Source organism: Varanus komodoensis, unplaced genomic scaffold (assembly GCF_004798865.1).
Source record: "Varanus komodoensis strain SLA01 unplaced genomic scaffold, ASM479886v1 scaffold38, whole genome shotgun sequence".
In the NCBI taxonomy this organism is placed as follows: Eukaryota; Metazoa; Chordata; class Lepidosauria; order Squamata; family Varanidae; genus Varanus; species Varanus komodoensis.
Genome location: NW_025335909.1, coordinates 2,341,202 through 2,360,995, shown reverse-complemented (window position 1 = coordinate 2,360,995; position 19,794 = coordinate 2,341,202). Strand labels below are relative to the sequence as shown.

Below are 19,794 nucleotides of genomic sequence, written 5' to 3'. Positions count from 1 at the left end.
TGCATTCCTATGCAGAAAAAGTAACATGGTAAGAACTGCTGTTGCAGAGCTTTGAAATGGTTCTTGTTTTGGGGGACTAACCTGCAGGCACTGATCTATCCGGAATTACATTCACAAGCAGTCTTGCATGCCCAGGTTTAGGAATTCATTATTTGGCTCACCATAAATATTTCTTCTGCTGCTATAAATACTATATTGTGAGTGCGGTGCATTGGCTAGACTGGGGAGACCCGGGCTCCAGTCCTCACATGACCATGAAGCTCATTGGGCGCGTTGCAAATTCTCAGCCTAACTACCTTACCGGGTTGTTGTGAGGATAACATGCACAGAAGTCAGGTAAGCTGCCGGGTCAAACCGACAGGCTATACGTAGCTACTGTGTATCATTATAATTATACCCCACACTTCCCACACATGGCGGGGAGGAGCAACAAAAGCCAAACAAACAAGCCGGGGTGGGGGCAGGGAAGGGGGAAAAAAGAAGAAAGAAACCACCCAGACAGCCTCCCTTCCCGGAAGGTCCGGGGGCATAAGCCGTCCGCCTCCAGGGGAAACACCGACTCCGCTCCTCCGGTTCCGCCGCCGCGCCGCCCTCCCCCGCTTTTGCCTCGACTTCTTCCTCCGGCGGTGGTGTGGCGAGGCTTCTGGGGGGTCGAGGGGAGAACCTCTCGGGGGGAGGAAAGGGTCTCCGGGCCCAACCCGGGAGGCGTTTCCGGAGGGGCACTTTAAGGCGGCGCACCGCCGTTCCCTTGGCTGAAGGAGCCGCAGCAGCGCCACGTCTCGGGCAGGAGGGAGGGGAGGCGAGCGGGAGGCCGGCGCAGGCAGGTCGGTTGCGGGGTGGCCTGGGTGGCGCCCCGGAGGGGCTGGGGCTGCCGCCTTGGCCGGGGGGCTGGCCGAGGGAGGGAGGGAGGGAGGGGGCGGCCGGCCGGCCGGCCGGCAGCGAGGCGGCGGGTCTGCACAGGCGGGCAGGCAGGCGGGCAGGGGTGCTGGTGCCCCGCCCGGCGCGGAGGGGAGCGCGGCTGCCAGGCAGGCAGGTCGGCGGGGGAGCCTCCGAGAGAGTTGCCCGCCGTGCCTCTCCCGTCCCGAGCGGGGCCGGGCTCGCCTGCTCGGGGTCCGACGGCCGGCCGCGTCCCGGGGAACTTCCCTGCTCGGATCCGTGCCTGGGCTTGGGGGACCAGCAGCAGCAGCAGCATCACCCACCCAGGGGCTGGGGTGTGCACGCACGTGCCCGTGTGAAGCGGGGAAACCCGAGTCGGGCGGCGGGGGGACGTGTCGGCGGGGACGGGGCAGCCGGAGCGCGGAGTGGAAAGTTGCTTCAAAATAGAAACGCTCCTGCTTTTCTTTGAGGGCACAGCCTTATGCATGTGTAGACGGCGAAAAGGTTCCACAGCTCCCAGCGGTGCTGTAGTGTAGTCGGTTTGCGGGAAGAGAAGATGGTTGTATCGAGGGCCAGCCTTCCCCAAGCTGGCGCCCTCCAGATGTGCTGGGCGGCAGTGCCCTTCGCGCCCCTGCACTGGCAGCGATGGGCACCGTAGGCCGACGTCCCTCGAGGGCAGCAGGCAGGGGACGGCTCCTCTATGGTAAAGGTTTTTGGGCAGCGTTCCAGGGAAACCAGGACTTCCTTGCAAACTTATCGGTTGTTTTCCGCCTGAGCTAATTAGTAATGGCAGTTTTTTTAGTAGCAATGGCAAGTATTCTGGAAAGAAAGCTTTGGCTTCTCGTGAAATGGGCAGTTGCAGGGGAGTTTGATTTCCGGGACATACGGTTGGTTCCCAGTGTGAAGATGTCAGTGTGGACAGCAGGCCTGATTGGCTGCTTGTGTGAAATGAGTATGTATCTTAAGCAAGGATGGCCAGTTCGGCCTGATTCCAGTTTGTGTGGGTCTTGCATATGTTGATTCCTATCTCTTCTGTCCCATTTCAGCATCAATCGGTGTACTAAAAAAAAAAAAAATCCATGCTTCAGAGTGTATCTCAGTGGGATATAATTATTTGTTTTCGGCATATTATCTCACAGTATACAGTTCTGAAATTTGTCTTAAAATACACTTTATTTGCATTCTGGCACTGGAGTTATACAAGCATTATGGTTATTGGACATAGATAAGCTTATTCTCCATGATGTTCTGAATCTACTTTTAAAGCTGGCTAAGTTTAGAACCGGTGTGGTGCAGTGGTTAAGAGCATGGGACTGGGACTCAGGTGATCTGGGTTCTAGTCCCCACGCAGCCATGGAGCCAGCGGGGTAGCTCTGGGCCAATCACAGACTCTCCACCCAACCTACCTCACAGGGTTGTTGCTGTGGGGATAAGGAGAGCAGCAGGAGGAGGAGGATGTAAATTGCTTTGAGGTTTTTTTTTTTTTTTTTAAGGTGGGCTATTGATCTAATAAAGAAATAAATAAGTTGGCTGCAGGTACTACATCTTGGTGGCCATAGGCTACCTCCGTTATCAGAGGATGGCCATATGGTTGTCACCCCCTCACTTTCTCTCAGCTCCCCTCACCCACAATAGATACTTAGCATTCCGTGGCCATGCGCCATCTTTTTTGGACTGCTGTGAAGATCTCTTTCTTAGGAGTTCCCCTCTCACAAAGGTATTTTTTGTACTTCTGCAAGGATTGGGTTTTCCCTGATTTTGCCGGTACCTTCATCTTGCGTGTGAGTGGTGCCAGTTGGACTGCATAAAAATTGGCATGTGGAGAATGTGTTTGCTATTGGTGTATGAGACAGATGCGTATCGTCTCTTCAAGACAGGAATCATTTTCAAAAATACGTGTCTCCTTTGTCTCTGGAGAGTGATGCAACCTGGTAATTGCTTTTTCCCCCTGCAGGCTAAGGTAATGATCTCCAGGAATCTCTGAGTTGCCTGCTGACCGGATTTGGACTGAATTGAGTTGCATACCGTAAAGCAACAGAGGCAAGAGGCTTAATGTTGTCTACTCCTGTGCCAGCAACATTGCTAATGGATAGAAACAGGCCTCGGTAGTTTGCTTGAAAAAAATATTGTTCGGCTGGGAAAATACATTTTCCCCTTGCATCCTGATAACAGTCATGGACTCTTCCCTGATCCTGGTGGAGAAACAAGCCAGTAATGGCACGCCGTGCAGTTCTGAGCACTGTGCAGACCTCGGAGCCAAACTGAGCCAACCGGCAGAAGAAGAGGGTGCTGGTGGTAAGCCCTTTCTTTTGATCGGGTTGCATGTGAGCGGTATGTTCAATTGTAGGTTTGGCAGTGTAGGAAGAACACTGGTGTATCGGATCAAAGGACCCGTTAGCTCCCTTTCTGTTGCAGTTGCCCTTGGAAGGACCCATAAGACAGATGGATAATATGGGGATGGGGAGGTTCGGCATCACTGTCGGCTTCTGGCCATGGTCAAATCCTTTGAATGTGTTTTTTAAGGAACTACCCAGCACCTGGTTCTTTGGCCGGTGCTCTCATACACACAGCAAAGGACAAGCATCGTACTTGCGTAACGGCCATTCTCAACAGAACGGGAGAAGGGAGCTGTTTTGAGAGATCCAGGCTCAAATTCATGTTGATGTGGCTCTGGGCATGTCTCTCTCTCCGTCTGTGCACCTGGAGAATGCAGGTCAGATGAAAATATGTGCCCACCTGGCTGTAGCAGAGTGGTTGAGCACATGTTTGGGACATAGAAAGGCCCCTGGGGTATCCAGTTAAGGAACAGGTAATGTGAAAGATCTCTGCTGGAGATCCTGCAAAGCCGCTGCCAGTCAGGGATGTTGTAGCCCCTGGCCTTTGGGCTGAAACAGGTTCGTGTCAGTGGTGGGACTGAAGGCGAAAGAGGCAGGAGCAATTGCAAAGCAGAAGCGGCCAAAGCACCAGCAAGCAGGTGGATCGTAGTGGAGCTGCTGCGAGGGAGCATGCTCTGCTCTCTGTGCTTGCTTCGTGATCCAAGAAAGCAATTTCGGGGTCAGAGGAGCTTCAGATGCAGGAAATCCTGTCCACAAAGGCAAGGGCGTTGGAACCGTGACTTTGCCTTCCATTGCTGAGTTTCCAACTGACGTTAACCTACTGAAATCCAACATTCTGTTCTTTCCCAGTTGCTAACGTAAATGACAGCAAAATGCCAACTGAAGATGCAGATCTGGTGCCGAATAGCAATGAGAACCCTACTGCCAATGGACCAGCATCTTACTATCCAGAATCCCCTGTGCCTTTTGAGCCGAACGGCAGCCCCGGTGTGAAGGAGCCAGCTCCAGGTGTGCCTGGTTTCCATGAAAACCTAAAGTCGTCTCAGGGAGCTAGTGCTGAGGGCGTAGTTCTTAGGAAGGAAACGTTGCAGTCCCTCAAACTAAGCCTTCCCATGCAAGAAACTGAATTGTGTAAGCATCTGTTCACCATGGAGCCCCGTATTCTCTTGCTCCACAAAAAAAGCCTTTTCTTATCCCCATTTCTCTGATTCTCTGCAGACTCTTTCTTCAAATATCCTGTTAAAAGCTTGAGCTGATACTTCAGATGTGCTCTGTGGCAGTTGACGCTTGTGGCTGTGATTAACAGATTCCCTAACTTTACTCATTGTTTATTTATTGTTGCAGGTTGGAATAGATGTTGCTACTATGGTTCTGCTAGAAACAAGGGATTTTTTAAAATGAGGTTGTTTTTTGGACAGGTATATATAAGTGTGCAGAACTTGCAGTAATGGTCAGTTGTAGTGAATTGAGATAAGAGACTAAAAAATTGAGGCTCGTTTATTTATTTATAGAGTTTTATGACCTAACCTTCAAAAATGTTACCAGGGTGGCTTACAAAGTATAGCAAAAATACAGGCACGAAGTACTAAACCCTAGCACAACGAACTCAACAATTCAACGCAAGTTGCATAAATTCAGAAGAATTAGTAGGGATAAAGGCTTACAGAGGATCCCTCGGAGAAATACACCTCCTTGCTGTGGCTCTCCGCCCTCTTTTGCACTAACATAGGCATTTAGGGGGCTGCCTCCACCTCTAATGTGGAGGGGCAGTTACAGGTTGCTTGAAAGAGCTGTGAATCTGAAGTGCAGAGTGAGTGAGCTCTTAATATCAATGCTTACACAATGGTCTTGGGAGGCACGGGAGGCCAAGCCCCCTCTTTCCACTGCATGTTAGTCAGCTCACCTGGCAGTCAGCGCATGTTTTACTTATCTGCATGCATGCGTCGTAGAGCAAAGGTGCAGAACCTTATCTCCTGAGGCCCAATCCAATTTCTTGAGGTTGCAGTGCGGCCCTCTTAGGTTCTGAGAGGGCCACTCCCCTTTGCCCCAACCACCAATCATTCAACTGTTTCCCAGCTTTCCTGCAGCTTCCCCCCTGTAGCCTGAAGCTGAAAGGCCTCTCCGCAAGTTGCTTAGTAGCAGTGAGAGCTTGGAACTCGGAAGTCTCACTGGACGTAGAATGGTGATTAAATCATGCACATAAATAAGCTAAATGCCCTCAAATGCCAGTGGAGTTTTGGCTGTCCTACTTCTGCTTTGTCCAGCCATCCAACGCCCCTGCTATGAAGCTTCTCCAAATTGGAATGGAGCCCAAGGGCTCTAAGAGGTTCTGCACTGCTGGTACAGAGGAGTAAATGTGCGGGTGCAGAGCTGACACTGCTCCTTTCAGCCCTTCCCCAGCATTCACACGCAATTGAGAATCGGCTCCACGGCAAGATGGTGCGTTTTGACGCTGCGCCCAGAGTCATCTGGGAATCTGGATTCACACTCCGGCGCAGCTCACACTGGCTTGAGGCTGTCACTGTGTCTTGACCTCAGTTCCTCTCCTCTGAGACAAGATTAGGGTGACCTGACTCACAGGAGTGTGGCTTTCAAAGGGAAGATTCACACAGCGCGAGTACAAGACGCAGTCAGCAGAATATTCAAATGTTAACCAAATTGTGTGTGTGGTGGGGGGGATGCTGGCTAGTCCACCAATGAGCTGCAAGTAAGGTTGCTGTTCCTTTGAAATGGAAGGAATGCGTCACTGCTGACGGCTAACAATTTCACAATGCTTTTCAAACCGCTGGTGATGGCTGGCATCTTAGAAGGGCTGATGGCATCTTCAACAGGGTCCCAGACAGCATCTGGCACCCCTCGTTCTCTTCCACAGAAACAGCTTTGTTTAAAGAAACAAGCTAGTTTCTGGTCTAGAAAATGTCTGTCTTTGGCCTTTCTGCCACTTTCCCCCTGCAATTTAACGGCTCTCACGAAGACAAAATGTCATCCACGTGCGTACCCCTTCGCCAAGCGTATATCCACATGCATCTGAACCGTTTTCATTCTGCAGGTTCCACAGGCTCATCTCTCCCACTGGAGAAAGAAGAACAAATCAGACTGCAGGCAAGAAAGCGCCTGGAAGAGCAGCTCAAACAGTACCGAGTGAAACGGCAGCAGGAAAGAGTGAGTGTCTAGGGGTGGATTTTCCATGTATAGTCCTTCCCCCACCTGGTGCTGCAGATGCTTTGGACTCCAAGTCCCTTCAGCCCCAGTTATCATGGGCACTGGTCAGGGATTTCAGTATGTTTCCAACCTTAACTTTTAACAATCCGGAATATTATTTCCCTTGCACTACTAAATCTTTTTTTGTCCCTCCCTTGTTTGGTCCAAGCAGTCCACGGCAAAGGCCCGCCCCTCGAGTACACTTGATCCTGAGCTGATGTTAAATCCAGAGACCCTGCCACGGGCCAGCACCGTAGCCATGACAAAAGAGTACTCCTTCTTGCGAACCAGTGTCCCACGGGGGCCGAAATTGGGAAGCCTGGGACTGCCGGCACACTCGAAAGAGAGGAAAAGTTCCAAATCGTCCAGGTCAAGCAGGATCCGCTCTCTGGCTGATTATCGAACTGACGACGCAGATGGGGATGCTGGGGGGGCTGCCCAGGTGGCTGATTCACCAGGCGGGACTCTAAAGCAGAATCGAAGCAGCGTGGCATCGGTTGTGTCTGAGATCCGGCTGACCCCTGATCCGGATGACCGGCTGGAGAACTCCTCCTTGGCGGGGGATAGCCTGTCGGAAATCGACGGGAGCGAAGTAGGGATGAGGCTGGATGGCAATGAAAGCGACAGCTCTACCTACAGCAGCGTATCGGGAAGGGGGGCATACAGCACCTTACCCAGTGCAGAGAGCAGGCAGGGTATCTCGTTCACCGTCAATGGCCAGGAGGTCCCACTGGATGCTGTTGGGCAGTTTCCTTCCATCCGGGAAGTCCTGCAGGCTGCGGCCACGGAGCACCATGCCCAGGATCAGGAAATCAATGGGGAGCCCCACAGCCGGAGAGACAGCATTTCCAGCAGGTAAGAGGCTGCATCCCAGACTGTACACCTCCGGGGAATCTCTTCCCCCGTGTCGTTCATCGCGTCGGTTGATGAGTGCCAGGGTCTTTGCTGTTGAATGGGCCGGGCCATACTTTGGGATGCACAGGTCGGTGTCTGCGTGGTGTTGCACCAGCCTGGTAAGAGACCAGTAGCTTCCCTTTTGCTCATGGCCGTGGAGGAAGGTAAACACACCTGGCCACCCGTCCTGTGCCCACTCATCTCTTATCAGGCTTGCCAAAAAGGTAAGCCCCTTGTACTAAGAGTCTTTTGTGGTCATCTTGTGTGTCTCAATATATTTTGGCCCTCAGCACCCATCACTCCACAGCATTGCCCCTGTTGGCCAGGGCTCACGGAAGCTCTAGACCAAAACATCTGGAGGGCTACCCTTTGTCCACTTCTGTGCAAAGTGCACCAGCAAAAGAGGGGCAGAATAAGCTGTCCCTCTTCCACCAGCCAGCTCATTCAGTTGCATGGAATTCCATTAACTCACTCGTACGGCAATCGCCCACGTCAGCCAAGTGAATCAATAGTATAAGGCCAGATGACTTACAGGTGCCAGTCTGGGGTTGGTACCTGTCCAGAATGGGAGTCTGAGCTCCCGTGGCTTCTGTTCCCTCCTGGAAGATGGGCAGGGTGTCAGTGCAGTACACAGACAGACCATACTGCAGTGTGCGTGTACTCTGTGTCCACCATTTTCTGGATCGGGTCATTGACTGGACCGTATCCATTAGTGCATCCACGAAGCAGAGTCTCCGTAACAGCCCCCTGCCTTCAAACCCTCCGTTGCTGTTCTCACGTCCATTAAGTATTTAATCCATGTAGAGTTCTTTCCAGCTTTGCATGTAACGGGATTCCAAGAGTTCCTGCCCTAGTTGTTCTTATCCAGTTGAGCCCTGTAAGACAGGGATTAGTATTTGGTTCTCAGAAGCTTACCGTTCTATGATACTATAATGGTGTCTTAATGCCAATCTCATTCAGATCAAGTGTAGAATTAGCAAATGGATAATTAGTCAATACAACAGCATTGGCTGCGTTGTCTTGTAGCCATTTCCTTCTTTCTTACAAATGGAAGCGACCATCAATTTAAATCAAGTTCACGTTGGCTTGGAAGGTGTTTGGACGAGTACTGTTTCAGTGATTTTGCATTGAAAAATGTGACTGTCTTTCACAAGGCTTGATCCCTACTTTCTGTCACTCTCAAAAGCTTTGTATTTTCTCTATGTGGTTTCCCAAGAAGTCTCATTTATACTGCATTACATCGAAGTAAAGCAGCTACTCATAATGCGATATTAGGAAACCAACTGAGCAGCATAAACAATCAGAGAACCAGGGCAAAGGGATGGATCCCTGACTGGTACACTCCACTTTTGGTGCCTCTAAAGAGCAGGGGAGGCCATTCTCTAAGCTGCACATACCACAGAGATGGGCAGTTCCTGTATTGAAAATTACAATATTAATTAGAAAAACAACAAAGAAATCCAAACAGGAATACTTTGTACTGTAATACCATACATAATATAAAGCTGCAATAAAGTACAACTATAACCTCCCCCTCACCAAAACCAAACAAACAAACAAGGCTGACCTTCCTAGAGGGGAGGGTTTTGTAAGCAGCATGCTGCCACCTTGTTTGGCCTGCCCCCCCCCCCCCTTCTCCAGGTGGTCGAGAAAGTAACCGGGCCTCAGATGATGAATGCAGATTTCAGGCAGGCTCAAACAGCACGAAGCAGCGTTTCAGGTATCTTGGACCAAAGCTCATGTGGAGCTGTATGGGTCAAAAGCAGCGCCATTAATTCAGCTAAGAGCCAAGCTGGAAGCCGGTGCAACTGATCCAAGACAGGGTGTTCTGTGGACTATAAAACACACACCAGGCCAGCGTCTGGCTGTTGCCTGTAGCAATAGCTGCAGTTTCCAAATAGTTGCCATATTAACATGAATCAGTTTATGGCTGTGCCAGTGCCATAGCATCACCAGATCACCTCGACCAGTCCATTGCGGAATAACTACATCAGGACCGTGTCATGAGCCAGCTATTGCATATGCAGAACAAGCGGAAAATCGCACTATAACTGGCACAGTGTATATGCTACTCAAACGTGTCTATGCTTCATCTCTCCCCAGTATATCAATGGAAAGCTCTATCGCAGGCACCCACGATGAGATGCTGCAGGTGCTGAAAGAGAAGATGCGGCTCGAAGGACAGCTGGAGGCACTTTCCTTGGAAGCTAGCGAGGTGGATGCGATGCTGAACCTCTTTGCTGTTGTGTTCATACCCCACTTCCCTGCATTTTCACAAGCCCCAGCTTGCTTCCAACCTCTGATCGACAGATAGACATGAAGAACTGCATGAAAGGGAAGGAAAATTGTAATTGTGGGTTACAATTAATGTATGTGGCTCCTCTGCCATGCATTTTGGCCTGCAACCCACCCCAGTGCTAGTCTGTGTAGAGAATGGTGATGGGTGATGGGAGTTGTGATCTTCCCAATATTTGGTTAACAAGTTGTCCTTAGACAGAGCATCCTCCCTCATGCATTTTTCCTGGTTTTCCAGAGCAGCTGTTTTCAGCCTACCTTCCTTTAAAGCCTTAATTTCAAAGTAACTGTGGATAAATGTTGCTTTTGCTCAGGCTCTCAAAGAAAAGACAGAACTGCAAGCCCAGCTCGCTGCTTTGAACATGAGGCTTCAGGCCCAGATGGAGCATGGCCAGAGCAGCCAGCAGAAGCAGGACTCGCTGAACTTGGAAGTGGCTACCTTGAAGCAGTCCTGCTGGGATCTGGAAAGAGCCATGGCCGAACTGCAGGCAGCCCTGGAAGCCAAGAACGCCGGCCTGGCTGCTTCTAATAACGATCTCCGGGTGGCAGAGGAGCAGTACCAAAGACTGATGGGGAAAGTGGAAGACCTGCAGAAAAGCGTCCTTAGTAAAGATAGCACAGGTGAGCCGGTGTGGATGGTTAGTCTTTTTAAAATCCATCCCTCTGTGAGAGCTCTGGCGGATCAAGTCAAGGGTCTGTCCCAAGGTGGGGAACCTCAGCTTACAGGCCAGATGCGGCCCTTGCGGGGCCCTGAGCCGAGCCACTGGAATTCCTCAAATGGCCTCTCCGCCTTTCCCCTGATTGGGCATATATAACCTCCTTAACGTATCTGTTTTCTCGATTTTCAGTTCACGATCTCCGACAGCAGCTTTCTTCTTTACAAAGCCAGCTCCAGCAGGTGCAGCTGGACCGCACATCACTGGGCAATAAGCTAAAATCATCTCAGGCGGAGATTGAGTCGCTGCAGAAAGTACGGGGCTGGTACCAGCAACAGTTGGCAGTGGCGCAGGAGGCGAGGGTCAGGCTGCAGAGCGAGATGGCAAATATCCAGGTAGGCGTCACTCGCTGCTTATGAAATGCCTGCAGCCTCAGTGCCATTGGGCTCCAGGTTAGGCAGAGCTTGTTAATAACAACTCATTTCATGCTGCAAAGCCAGCCTAGCTCAACAACAGACTGCATTTTAAAAGAAGTTCACCTTGCTCTCCTGGAAAGGGGAGAGAGAAAGCTTGGAGAGCCTCTTCATTCAATGCTGCAGCCTTCCCAGGGATGTTTTGTCGTGATGAGAGAAAAGGCCATTTTGGTCATGGCTCCCTGGCCATGGAACTTCTGCCCTCTCTGTGTTCTTCTGGCAGGCAGGGACCTCTTTATTCCAGCAGGCTTCGGGCAAGTAAACGGATCTATTGGGTGGGTACTCTTTTTATTCTATTAAATCTGAAGGCATTGTTTTATTTTGTTGTTGTTGTTGTTACATCGCGAAGTCGTGTCTGACCCATCGTGACCCCATGGGCAACACTCCTCCAGGCCTTCCTGTCCTCCACCATCCCCTGGAGTCCACTCAAGCTCACGCCGACTGCTTCAGTGACTCCATCCAGCCACCTCATCCTCTTCCGTCCCCTTCTTCTTTCGCCCTCTATTGTTCCCAGCATTAGGCTCTTCTCCAGGGAGTCCTTCCTTCTCATTACGTGGCCAAAGTATTTGAGTTTCATCTTCAGGATCTGGCCTTCTAAAGAGCAGTCAGGGTTGATCTCCTCTAGGACTGACCGGTTTGATCACCTTGCAGTCCAAGGGACTCGCAGGAGTCTCCTCCAGCAGCACAATGCAAAGGTCTCAGTCCTTTGGCGCTCAGCCTTCCTTATGCTCCAGCTTTCACAGCCATACACTGCAACTGGGAAAACCATAGCCTTGACTATATGCACTTTTGTCGGCAGGGTGATGTCTCTGCATTTTAGTATGCTGTCTAGACTTGCCATAGCTTTCCTCCCCAGGAGCAATCGTCTTTTAATTTCTTGGCTGCAGTCCCCATCTGCGGTGATCTTGGAGCCCAGGAAAATAAAATCTGTCACTACCTCCATTTCTTCCCCATCTATTTGCCAGGAAGTGAGAGGACCAGATGCCATGATTTTTTAAATCAGATTTTATTTCTGATGGTAAGCTGCCTTGAGTGCCATTTTATTCTGACGAGAAAGACAAAGTACAAATCAAATCATTCAAGATATATTTTAAAACATTCTCTCCCCTGTGGCACCTCCCCAGTTTGAATGGCTTTAACGAGAGCTGCAAATATTTGGAGTAATTACTTTTTCCACCTTCCAGGCTGGTCAGATGACTCAGGCAGGTGTGCTGGAGCATCTCAAGCTAGAGAATGTCACACTGTCTCATCAATTAACGGAGACACAACACAGATCTATCAAAGAGAAGGAGCGTATAGCTACACAGCTGCAAAATATCGAGGTAAATTTTTAGGGATTTCCTCTGTTGTGATTTGGTGATTAAATGTAATACTCTTAAGTAAGTAGTTTTCAACATTTTAATAGAAGCATTAGGATGTGAATGTGAGTTTTATCCATTAAGAAAACTTTTAAAATAATATCCTTTATTAAAGGCCCTCTTGTCTATTCTGTTTTATAAATGTACACACAGGTTGTTTCCATGCAGTTAGTTATGTGCACTATAATAAATGTAGTGGTTTAAAGCTGGGTTGTTCCAAATGGTCCACAGTTACTGTCAACCACAGTTTGTGGATTCAGATGAACCAACAAGCAGCAGTTCTTGCAGATGCAAACAGTCTTCTGAGAGACCGGAGAGGAGGAAGAGGTTTCTCTTGTTAGCACTAAGAAAGAGACTCCTTTCCTTAATTCCGTTCTCTTGGAAGGGATTGGCAGTAACGGAAGAGTTCCTCTCACAAGCACTTGCAAAGGAAAATCACAATTGCAATTAGTTTTTTATTTCCAGGGAAGCCTGTCACCCTCTCAGAAGTGACTTGCTGAGCCGCATGCAGCTCATGGGCTGTCCTTCCTGGACCTCTGATTTAATTCCGCTTTAAGAGGATGGATGTTTGTGATGATATCTTTGTTTTTAAACAAAATAATAAGGAACACGCTATGCTTCCGTACAAGGCTTTTTATTGTGCAATTGCACAGCCCGTTCATGAAGTGTTACGGGTGGCCCCGCCAGATGCCACCAACGTCCCTTTGTAACTCCCCTGTGTTTTCCCGATGCGTCTTCCAGTCTTTCCTTTCCACAGGAAATCCATTAAGGATTGAGAGAGAGAGAGAGTAACTGCCCAGCATCTTCTGACTGCAGCACCAGGAGCCCTTTGTCCAGAAGCACCCTCACTTACGCTTTTGTGCATTTCCCTCTGTTCAGTATGCTTGAGTCTTGCTTGTGCAGGAGGAAGACATTCCCCTTGAGATGGCATCCCATTTAAGCGTGTGTAGGATTGTACTCTAAGAATAATCAGTAGCAGATCAGCTGTGTGTAGACTGGAAATGGATAAATCGATCTGCTTCTGCTCAGTGCCAGACTCACAGTCTGCATCAGTCCGTGATTTAAAAAAAGCACAACCACCCAGAAATATTTGTATTTATTTTTGAAAGCAGCATTCCCCCATCTATGGATGTTTGCATGCAGTCTTTGGACTGAGGCCTGCGTTGCAAAATTCTGGGATGTGTGCAGTCCAAAGGATAATTGTGTTTGCCAAATATCCATCTGGGAAGTGAACATCAGGTTGGTTTGCTTAAAAATGTGGACAAAATGAAATTCTTGCCCTTTTCTGGTATTGGCTGAGATCGACACTGGCCTAAATAATTTCTTCAGTGCTCGACCATCTTGGTCAAGGAGAGAGGCTGTGTTAATTTAGAATGCAAGACTGGCTTGTTTGACTTCCCAGATTTATATTTTATAATACGTGGGCCCTGCTGGCTGCACATGCCAACACTGTCTTCTTCTCTTGAACAGGCAGATATGTTAGACCAAGAAGCAGCTTTTCTGCAAATTCAGGAGGCTAAGACCATGGTGGAAGATGACCTGCAGAGGAAACTGGAGGAGTTTGAGGATGAGAAAGAGCAACTTCAAAAAATGGCTGATTCTGCAGCAATGCTGGAACAGGAACTAGTACAGGTAAATTTGATCGGTATTGCTCAGGACTTTATGTAAATAGCTAAGCAGAAGAACTGCTCATCAACCTTAAGTCTGTATCTTTATATTTCAAACAATGAGTGAAGAGGAGTAAAATGAGAGAGAGAGTTGTTTTAACTTTCCCAAATCCACAGTGATGCAATACTTTTATTAGGGCAAATTATTAATCAGATCTCACAAGCTCTCGTGCAAGCTTTTGAATTCTCTGGAACTCTTCATCAGGCTAGATGATGGTAAGTGAAGTAAAGGGGAGAAGAGAAATGTTGGAGCCACAAAGACTGCCTTTAGTTACAGTCTTGGGGTGGAATGTGGGAAGACATTTCAGAATAATCAGATTAAGCGCTACTTTTTGTAAGCCGTCCTGAGGCTTGTGCAGAGGATGGGGTAGAAATGTTTTGATTACATTTAATTAATTAAAATTAAATTAAAGCTGGGATGAAGAAATAAACAGGGCTTAATGAATATTTAGTTCTGCCCAAGTATGTGTAGGATTGTGCCCTGAACCACCCACCCACAAGGCCGTGATCATCAATAGTTGAACTCACACTGATGGCAGAGACACCGAAACACGATCACCACACATCTTAATCACCAAACAGTCCTTTAAAACAATGAGCTTCATGTTTTTGATACGTCGGGCAGGCTGTGCAATGACCTGCCTCTCGCAGAAACTTGTTTCGCATCCTTGGGAAGCCACCCCAGAAAAGGCTCTGTTCTTCCTGCCCCCAATTTAAACCCCCAGTTTGCTGGTACTCTGAGCTGAGTCCTGATTATGGCTCCTAAATGCTAGAAGGATGAGATGTGTGTGCTCATGCAGGGAGAGGAACTTAATATGTTATCTCCGACTTCTTTTCAGGCCAAGTTGACACTGCATCAGCGAGATCTCCAGGTTGAGGCTCTGCAGCAGGAGCAGCTGGACCTCATGAAGCAGCTGACATCCACTCAGGAGACGCTGCAGACCCGGGAACAGTCCCTGGAGCACCTGCAGACGCGTTACGATGAGCTGGAGGCCAGGCTTTCAGAATTGCAGGGGGATGTCACCTCGAAGGACGAAACCATCCAGTATTTGCAGAACGAGAAGATTGTCTTAGAGGTGGCTCTGCTGGCAGCAAAATCAGGCAAAGGAGGACTTGAAGAAGGAGTCCAGCGTTTAGGGGAGAGTGCCGAGTCGACAGCAGAGGTTTTGGAACAACTGAGGCAAGAACTAGCTGTAAAATCAAGTCAGGTATGTATGTATGTATGTATGTATGTATGTATGTATTTATTTATTTATTATTAAAACATTTTTATGCCGCCCCATTCGTTGAAGCCTCGGGGCGGCTTACAACACTAAGTTAAAGTAATTATAATATAAATCAGAAATATAAACATTAAATTAAAAATACAAAAATACAGTATAAAATAAGCCGCCCTGTTATGTTCTTTTGGTTCTTTTTTTCTTGCATTGGGAATGAGTGAACATGTTGATTACATGTTCTTGTGCTAAAAGTGTTCATGAACATTCTGTAACACTCCTATAAACTTGAAATTATGTTCTGATTACCGCTGTGTCCTCTGTATTCTTGGTGAATATTGCATCCCTAGGGACACACTGTCTGAATGCCCCAGAACTAATTCTCTTCTGAAGTTCTCACCTGGTGACCAGGTAATGTAGGGATTGCTGTGTTTTCCCATAGGTGGAAAACCTACAACGCGAGAGTGTGAACCTCAAGAAGCAGACACAAAAGGTGAAGGAACAGTTTCTTCAACAAAAGGTCTGTATGCCTGTGCTTTCCTAAATGTTTCAATTTTGAAGAAAATTTAAAAATACTGTGCGTTTTTTCTTAATTGCTTTGTGTTCTGATGTAACCAGACATTTTAAAAAATCCACACTTGTAGCTAAATTTTACATTTGCCTATGTGCAAATTATGTTAGTTCCCTTAACAAGGTCCAGACAATTTTTGTTTAAATTCAGCAAAGATTGATATATGTCAGTTTGGGACTGACTCTCTTGAGTTAGCCTTTTCTTTGCACATAAAAATGATGTGTACACACTTCCATACTAGTATCTCAATTTCTTGATGTCTAGGTGATGGTGGAAGCGTACCGCAGAGATGCAAATTCAAAGGACCAGCTAATTAGTGAACTGAAATCTACGAAGAAAAGGTTGGACTCTGAAATGAGAGAGTTAAAGCGGGAGTTTCTGCAGCTTCAGGGTGAAAAGAAATCTGTGGAGGTGGAAAATGCAAGATTGGCAAAGGAAGCATCCCAGGTTCAGCAGCAGATGGAGGAATTGGAAAGCCAGCTGCAAGCAGCGCAGAAGGAGCGAGATGGCATGGAGACAGAACTGCAGGTGTGGGAGAAGCCAAGCTGTCCTGCTTAAGTGTCACAATAATACTTCAGAACAGTCTTTTGGAAGCATTTGCTTTCAGCTGTGGCAGAAGACAAGGGACTCTATGTGGAAGTTACAATATACAGGCAAGCCACTGCTTACCATGACTGGAACACAGCTGACCTCTCACCCAATCTCCTCCAGCAGAACCTTATTTCTTGGTTTCTTAGTTCAGTTAACCACAGTTTAGCGTTACATCTGGGCCCTAAACTGCAGTTAACCTTTAAATCATGGCTTAAAGAGAAAGCCAGTGTGGCACAGGGGTTAGAGTGCTGGACAAGAACTTGGCAGATCCTGATTCTAGGCTCCACTTGGCTACGAAGCTCACTAGGAGACTTTGGGCCAGTCGCTGCCTCAGACTAGCCTACTTCCCAGGATAACTGTGAGGACAAGATGGAGAGGAGTGGGACCACCACAAAGCTGCTGTGGGTTCCTTACAGGCAGGAGAAAGGAGGAGTAGCATGCATAGGTACATTTGCTTTGAATAAAGCATAGCATTAACTAAAGAGAATGCAACAAACAGCAGTTAATCAAAGTGGAAAGAAATGTTTCCAAGCTCAGGACTGGGCCTTGTGCCACCCGGGCGCAGCCAGAATGGTGAACTGGGCGGCCCTTAGAATTACCTGGGAAGGCATTTGATGGATGGAGAATGGCAGCCTTCCCATGCCGTGGGCTGTAATTAAACACATTGGGGTCCATCCATTTAACCCATTCCTGTTGTCAGTGTGTCACAAACTCTGCATCTCTACTCATCCCCTTTTCCCCGTTTTTGTTTTCTGTGCCTCTTCCGTGCATTTCAGTCCTTGAAGTTTGACAGGGAACAAATGTCTGCTCTTGCTGAGACGAATGAAGCATTAAAGCGACAGATCGAAGAAATGCAACAGGAGACCAAAATGTGAGTATGATTTACCTGGCACAGCCCTGATCATGGATAATTTGCTGCTTTTGTTCACCACAAGAATCACATCGTGTGCTTTCCGAGGGGCATAATGTGTAATATTGCTTCTCTGTGTTTGCTCTGGGTTTCTCACACTTGTAGCACTGCATATTCCTAATCTTCTGAGCTCAATCCCTTGAGTCTGTTTTTGGTCAGTGTTCCCAGTTGTTCATCTCAGTGCATGACTTTTTGACAGTGATTTTGGAAGTCACCTTTCCCTTTTTTACTTTCTGCTGCTTTGTGTGTTGGTTTTTAGGGCTCTTACTGAACAGAAGCAGAAAATGAAGCGGCTGGGATCAGATCTCAATACAGCCCAAAAGGACATGAAAGCTAAGCACAAAGCCTATGAGAATGCAGTCGGGATCCTTAGCCGCCGACTGCAGGAGGCCCTCGTGGCAAAGGAATCGGCCGAGGCAGACCTGAGCAAGTTAAAGGCACAGATCACCGATGGGGGAAGTAGCCACGCCGGCTTGGTGAGCAGCATACTGGGCAGAAATTTCTGTATTCACTGACACGATTACATTCTTGACTGAGCCACTGACCTGGATTATGTCCTTTTCTTTGCCTTCAGGAAAGAATTCAAGTTCTCGAGGCAGAATTGCAGACTCTTAGCCACAGCAAGATGGTCCTAGAAAAGGAGCTGCAAGAAGTGATCTCACTCACTAGCCAGGAACTAGAGGAGTACAGAGAAAAAGTCCTTGAACTGGAAGATGAGGTGCTTGTTTTGGCTTCTTCTGATAAGCAGCTGCTTGGCAGAGTGCTGTTTCCGCTGGATGGAGGCCTGTAATGGATACCTTGGATCAGCAGGATCCTGGCCCCCCTCCAGTAGAAGCAAGCTGATATATTGTCCACAGACTGTGCCACTAGGTGGCCTTAGGATGTGGTGAGCATCCCTGGGCACATGCCAGGGGTGTCAGCGTCACCAAGAAAATGCTGTGAGAGTAGCAAAGGGAAGGCACACCACCTTCCCCATCTTAGTTGGGCCCAAAGGGAGAGTAACAGCAAGGTGGTTCCTCAAAAGGAGGACTCAGATGAGAGCAAGCTCCGCCTCCACATTTCCTTTGGCAGGCCGTGGCCTCCAGTCTTTAACTTCCCCCTCTGGGGATAATGCTTACAGCAGTGCTTAGATTACATGCGAGCAGATGTGTGCGTGTGCAGGGGGGTGCAATATTTATGCTTCCGGCTGTTATGATTCGGTTTAAGGCCCAGCAGTTCAGTCTGATTCCTTAGTCCAGTGAACATTACATAAGAAGAGCTCTGCGGGGTCAGACCAGGGTCCATCTCATCCAACGTTCCGCTCACACAGGGACCTGCCAGCTGCCTGTGGGAAACCCAGAAGCAGGATTTGAGTGCAATAACGCCCCACTGCTCATGTTCCCCAGCAATGAATATATACATAGGCACGCTGCCTCTGATACCAGAGCTAGCATATCACCATGAGGACTAGAAGCTTAAGCTGCATAGATTTCTCTTTTAAAGCCACCCACACTGGTGACTCTGGCTATGGGGCTCGGCTAAAGCAGTTTGAGTGTAGCGCACAGTGGGGCGCTGTGACAGGGACTGACTCACTAGACTGGGCATCACTAGAGTAGCTTGAGGGCTTCTTCAGTATTTTGACGTGCAGCCGCTGTAACTGGGTCCATTGGAAGAAGGTGGGGATGTAGGTGATGTGAGAGCTGCATCCTTTGCAGCCTGAATTTGCGTGTGTGGCCACTCCATGCACCTAGCAGTGGAATGAAATCTGCTGCTGTGGGTTGCATGGACCTAGCTGCCTCTAGGTCAAACCCTACAAAACAGTTCTTGACTTTACAGCCACACCCGTGCACTGGAGATCTTCCTTTTCTCCTTGAAGGGAAGGCATGTTATTGAACATGGGAGAATTTCGGGGAGGGGAGAACCATTCCAGAAACTCCTCAAATTCATTCAGAAACAAGGAATGGACTTCCTAGCATTGGGAACAGCCAACACAGCTTGTATATTCCCAAGCTTTGGTGTGAAGCTGCGGAAATTGGGCCACCTGTATTCTGAAGCAATACAAGGAGGATGCTGTAATGCAGCTCAGAAGCATCTTCTGTGATGGGGCTCATTGCCGCCCTTCAGCTGGGCACTGTTTAGAGAGCCAGCTTTGCAGTTCCTCTGGGGGTCATAATTCTTCCTCTGGTTGCTCAGCTGCAAGAAGCGAGGGGTTTCCGACGGAAGATTAAGCGTCTGGAAGAACTGAACAAGAAGCTCTCGCTCGAACTGGAACACGAGCGCGGGAAACTCACTGGTCTTGGCCAGTCGAACGCAGCTCTGCGAGAACACAACCGCATCCTTGAAGCAGCCCTGGCCAAGAGAGAGGCCGATCTGGTCCAGCTGAATCTTCAGGTACCCCAGGGGGCTTTTTGTCCTACACTTTTGGTGTAGTGGCCGAGTTCTGGTTCATTCGGTCAGTGACCTGCTGAGGCAGCAGGAATGAGCATTCAGTGCCACTTCCTTTACCCATGGGTCCATCTAACTTCGCGTTGCTTGCTCTGATTGGCGGCAACCTTCCAAGGCCTCAGGCCCAGCTCTTTCCCGGCCTTGCAGTCTGAGACCTTTTAACTGTAGGCACCAAGTTCGGAAGCTGCCACCTGGTCTGCTAAGCCAGAGGTGTTGCTGTAGGACTGCATACGGAGCCCCCCGGCACACAATATATTATCCAACAGACATGACATACACGTACATTTGCTCATAGCTCTGCAGAGCCATGGAGTTTCAGGAGCAG

The 19,794-nt window shown here is 48.7% G+C and overlaps 1 protein-coding gene across 4 annotated transcripts in view; it reads left to right on the top strand.

Annotated features, from left to right (window-relative positions):
* The first annotated feature begins 734 nt into the window (after nt 1-734).
* GOLGA3 (golgin A3) overlaps nt 735-19,794 on the top strand; it is a 25,837-nt gene continuing 6,777 nt past the window's right edge. The window contains exons 1-17 of one of the 4 annotated variants that reach the window (XM_044440986.1): nt 735-824; nt 2,831-3,171; nt 4,062-4,343; nt 6,262-6,374; nt 6,583-7,268; nt 9,411-9,522; nt 9,917-10,223; nt 10,451-10,653; nt 11,916-12,053; nt 13,560-13,721; nt 14,596-14,964; nt 15,416-15,493; nt 15,809-16,072; nt 16,912-17,006; nt 17,305-17,521; nt 17,620-17,763; nt 19,218-19,415. In XM_044440986.1, coding sequence (XP_044296921.1) covers nt 3,051-3,171; nt 4,062-4,343; nt 6,262-6,374; nt 6,583-7,268; nt 9,411-9,522; nt 9,917-10,223; nt 10,451-10,653; nt 11,916-12,053; nt 13,560-13,721; nt 14,596-14,964; nt 15,416-15,493; nt 15,809-16,072; nt 16,912-17,006; nt 17,305-17,521; nt 17,620-17,763; nt 19,218-19,415 — 3,489 coding nt within the window. In that variant the 5' untranslated portion in view covers nt 735-824; nt 2,831-3,050. Of the gene's footprint in view, nt 825-2,830; nt 3,172-4,061; nt 4,344-6,261; nt 6,375-6,582; nt 7,269-9,410; nt 9,523-9,916; nt 10,224-10,450; nt 10,654-11,915; nt 12,054-13,559; nt 13,722-14,595; nt 14,965-15,415; nt 15,494-15,808; nt 16,073-16,911; nt 17,007-17,304; nt 17,522-17,619; nt 17,764-19,217; nt 19,416-19,794 lie in introns of those variants that run through there. The other 3 variants (XM_044440988.1, XM_044440987.1, XM_044440989.1) reach the window with 3 other exon arrangements.